The following is a 4,649-nucleotide window of genomic DNA, read 5'->3' as shown; positions in this document are numbered from 1 at the left end:
CCAAATAAGTTCATGATAAAACAAATACCTACATATCATCAAAATCATTACATATATTGGGATCCTCGTCATCAATATCACCCTCTAAGCATTAAAACAAGATAGAAAAAACTTAACATGTCAAGTCGAGATTTTGTTTGGGATATAGGTACAATTTAAAATTTTACTAGGTGTTGATTTGGGGTAGCATCGGATGTGCTCTAGCAACGAAAATTGGTGGAGAGGCTAAGGCACATGAGATCTCCAATACCCATAAAGGGTTTGAGCAGATTCTAAACAGTTTGGGAGATATTAAAATAATTAATATTTTTAATGGAGTTCCTAAGTCTAAACTAAGGGAAAATAAAATATTAATGTGAATTAATATAAAACAGTGTTAGAATGGTCCAAACGTCATGGATCAAGCCAGATCTAATCTTAGCCATTGATTAGGGACTTAATCTCGGTCGTTGATTTGTCAACGATAAAAGTATAAGAGGAGGCTTGAGGGTCACTTGGAGAACACACCAAGAGATCAAGATTTTGACTTTCTGGGGCTGGGTTTGCTGAGAAAGTTGAGAGAGTGATCAGAGTTGCCGCTGAGGTGCAGTGAATACAGAAGCAGAGAGGCGAAGATAACACCGGCAAGATCAACGCAGTAGCCAGAGAGAGGGACGCAGAAGCAGCCAAGGGTTCACACAGAGGCAGCCAGGGCTCACGCAGAGGCAGCTAGGAGCTACGCAATGCATCAGAGGGCCAACGTGGGTGACGCAAAGGGCCAAAGGGCTGACGCAGTGCCTCCAGAGGCTGACGCAGGCCAAGCCAGAGTGACGCTGGGCTAACGTTGGGCCAGAGAGAGGCTGATGCTGGGGTTTCGTGGGGCAGATTGGAGCTGTGGAGCTACCAGAGTGTTTATCCGGGGTTTCAGCTGGAATATCTACTTCCGAGTAGAGCGGTACCATTGTCGAGATTTTTCTATGTTGGGTGAGCCGAATTTGGCACCCAGATTGTATTCTGAAACTGCTTAATAAATCAAACCCTCAGATAGCTGCACCAATTTTCCCGCATTGGGTTTTTCCGGGGACATTAGTCCAAAAACAACAGTGTCACTTGTGTGCTTGTTTCTATTTCCTTCAGTTGATGATCTGTAATGTGTTGAGCATGTACTTGTATTTATTTCCAGTATTTACATGGTAAATAACTTATTAATTAACATAACAAGTAGGTAGGAATAAATCAGTAAAGTACATGAAGGGTTTCTAATGTGTCAGACTTAGAAATTCCAACACTAGGGTCATGAAAGAGGAGTTCAATAATCAATGCCACCAACATTAAAGTACATCGAGAGCTTAGTGTTCTTGATTAGATGTTAGGTTGATACCCTCATACATGATAGAATTGAATGAAAATGATGCAGTCCCTGCAATATTGAAATCCTGAAAACTATTAAGTATGTTGGATTTTGAGTGGGATATAAAATTCTACTTTCTCCATATGAAATCCAATGAGATCAGATTTCAAAACCACTCTCAAACATCCCATGTCAATTGATGGTAATGTTAAAAACTTGAATAAAAAGATGTCCTTTTACTTTAAGAATATAACATTACCATTAATTACATAGCATTAGTAGGGCCCTAGGGTTGAATATTAAGCTTCCCCACTCATAAATTATTGTTTTCAAGCAAAATTCAGGGGGTCACCCAACTATTTGAAGGGGAGAGCCCACAAGCACCCCATTTGGAGAAATGCATCCCCACATTGGAAAAATGTTTCCCCTGCGTCTCCTCAAATTCTCCCAAATGGAGGACATGGGAAATGTTTCCCTAGGCATCCCGTCTCGAAAGCATGGAAAACATGGGGAGCACACCCCCACCCCTAGGGAACAAGTCACATGGAACACTGAAAATACATAGGATACATATTACATAAGCTCCAGTTAGAAATAATAAACCATATATTGACCTAGCTAAGTCATTCCCTGTTTGTTTAATTTGGGGTTACCAGGACAATGAGCTTCAAACCTTCGACTTTGTTTACTGTAAGAATTTTGGATTGCATAATCTCTGTAATGCATAAACTTATATATAGAGAATAAACTTATATATAGAGAACATGATACTATTACATTTCTCATCAACAACTTGATGTCTGAGTTCGACAGCTTTATTACTAGTACATTCAATCATGAGATTTCAGAACATTATGGAACCTCTCACCAAACAATAGACAGAAACTCTGTCGTGCTCAAAAAGGAAACATGACATACAATACAATGCTGAGCCAAATAGCATTGAGATAACAAGTTAAAGAAATATGCATTTTCCTTCAAATACATCATTGAGGATGTAGCGGTTATTTGTGGCTGTGAGTGACCAAGTTCTGCCACAAGTATCTTCCACTTGCCATATCCACAAATTTCCAAAATCCTGAAACAATTACTGCAGGAGCCTGCAGCACAAATCCCCAACAAAATAAGAAAACTACCATAATGGTTTGTTAAGGGTGATCCATAACGTCTTTGTGTGTGTACGCACATGTATAGCACTGTAATGGGAGCATTGAATATTGACACTAGCACATACCCATCTTTATTGCATAAAAAACGGAAGGTGCAATCTACAACCTGTGTAGGGGTTGAAACATCAAGCCTTACTTGTGTGCATGTGTTTAATGGTGCATTGAATATGAATACATATTTATTGCACCTAGTAAAGTGAGATGCATTCTATATCTTGAGTCGATGTGATCCATCAACTCTCTGTGTGTAATGGTGTGTTGAATTTAAATGGTACATTGTATATGGACACTAGCACGGACCCATCTCAACCAGGTCCAATTTATACCTTGAAATTACAAAGCTGGAGGATCCATATCTCAAGTTCACACAAATGAATGACATACCAAATATAGAAACTTGAGATATACAACCTTAAGGTGCATATTATACTGCAGTGCATTAAGCGGATTGAATATTAGCACAAACCCATCTAAACCAGGCGTGGTATGCACATAAATATTGCAAAGCTTGAGGATGCATATCCGAAGTTCACACAAGGGACTAGCATAGCAGATAAAGTTATCCAACCTCGAGCACCTCAACATCTAGTTGCATAACAAACCCAGGTTAAGATGGGTTTGTGCAAGTTGCACTGAGTGAAGGAAAGTGCATTCTACAATGGTCATTAGAGTGATCCATCATCAGATCTACATGCGTTTCCATTTATATACTAGTGCATAAAAACTAAATGATGTATCGGTTGCATTGAATATGAACACTAGCACACACCCATGTCAAGCTGGACCTGATACGCACTTCGGGGCTGCAAAGCCTAAAACATTGCATATCAGACCTGGATTTAAATAGCTTTGTGCCAGTATGGAATCAATGTCTGAAAGGAATTCGTAGGCCTTTCTGCATCAGACTGGGGTTTGGATGGGTATGTGCTAGTATGGCATGACTGTCTGAAATGAATACATGGGGTTTTTTCCATACATACCCTTTTGAGGAGACCGTACTTGTGCGAGGCTGCATCTTCTGTGTTTGAATTGCTTTGCGGTGGATCTTGGGCTTCGTCTTCCTTGACACGGAATGTTTTCCAGGCAAAGTATCCAGCCACCAAGCCAGAGAGAAACACCAGTATGATGCGCAAGGGACACATTTTCTGCACCTTAGAATTCGTCTCCTTCAGAAATGTTGAAATTTCACCACCACAATCAAAATTTGTAAGGCAAAGTGAGATCGAATGTTCCCCTGAACCCTTAAATACAGATCAGTGTCAGAACAGGTCAATCCGTCACAGAGTGTTATTGGGATTAAGATAATGGAACACGCGGAATCCACACATTCAACATGTTGAATCATTCATTGGTTTGATCCGTTTGTACACTGATGCCTGCCTGTAATGGATTCTTCCGTCACAATTAATTAGCCTGCAGAACATTTCCTGTTGTCGGAGTCAACAGACGCCAACCACTCGCTACCTACTAAAGTTGTTTCGAAGAAATCGTCATCTATTTTTTTATGAAGGAAATGGGTTTTTGTCCATACAAAGCCGTCATGAATGTGAGTGCGATAATGTTTCAGACGACGACCTCCATTAGGGTGAAAGGCAATTTGGGCACCCGACCAGCTGGGGCATTTTACACGACAGATCCTCGTGTTATGTCGGTGGTATCCTTAAATTTTAAAAATTGGGTAATTTTTTTTAAGTTAAATTTTAGTAATTTTGTTTGAAATTCAGTAAGGATCTATTGAAACAAAAAATTCAGTGAGTATGTATTGAAGTATTGAAATTACAATTCAAGATAGTAAGAATGTATGAAATTATAATTCAAAATACATTAAGGATATTTGAAATTACAATTTGTATAATCAGATTGTTTTAAGAGTTTTTTAAGTATTGAAATTGAAAATCATATTTTAAATAATAAAGATCAAGATTTTATTAAAATTTGTTTTATTAAATTTTGGAAAAAATCGAAATATAAAAGAATTAGATTTATTTTGATTTGGTATTTTACATTGAAAATTTTAAATAGATTTTTCGAATTAGCGAGTGTTAAATTTGGAAAAAATGGAAACATAAAAGAATTAGATTTTTTTTGATATAATGATGATGGTGGTGGTTAGCGTCCATTGACACCAAACTTTGGTCTATCCGACCTAA

General features: G+C 38.3%; 1 protein-coding gene across 1 annotated transcript; it reads right to left on the bottom strand.

Moving 5' to 3' along the window:
* Positions 1-2,060: 2,060 nt before the first annotated feature.
* On the bottom strand, positions 2,061-4,096 carry LOC149157130 (Methyltransferase-related protein). Its single transcript, XM_089439106.1, has 2 exons — positions 3,480-4,096; positions 2,061-2,430 (listed from the first exon to the last, which is right to left on the bottom strand). Exons 1-2 carry the CDS (start codon positions 3,639-3,641, stop codon positions 2,335-2,337), a joined length of 258 nt encoding a protein of 85 aa, XP_089295232.1. The 5' UTR covers positions 3,642-4,096; the 3' UTR covers positions 2,061-2,334.
* Positions 4,097-4,649: the final 553 nt, after the last annotated feature.

The sequence above is a fragment of the Pinus tabuliformis genome, chromosome 9 (assembly GCF_031772625.1).
Source record: "Pinus tabuliformis cultivar Carrire ecotype Pingquan chromosome 9, CPIR1, whole genome shotgun sequence".
Taxonomy (NCBI): Eukaryota; Viridiplantae; Streptophyta; class Pinopsida; order Pinales; family Pinaceae; genus Pinus; species Pinus tabuliformis.
Note: the sequence above shows the minus strand (reverse complement) of the source record. Positions and strands in the feature narration are given on the sequence as shown.

Bases quoted from the DNA above. Each gene is read 5' to 3' on its own strand.
- LOC149157130 (XM_089439106.1), bottom strand. From the start codon at position 3,641: ATGTGTCCCTTGCGCATCATACTGGTGTTTCTCTCTGGCTTGGTGGCT. The intron at 2,431-3,479 runs GTATGTATGGAA...TTTGTGCTGCAG, and splicing joins AGTACGGTCTCCTCAAAAGG to GCTCCTGCAGTAATTGTTTC.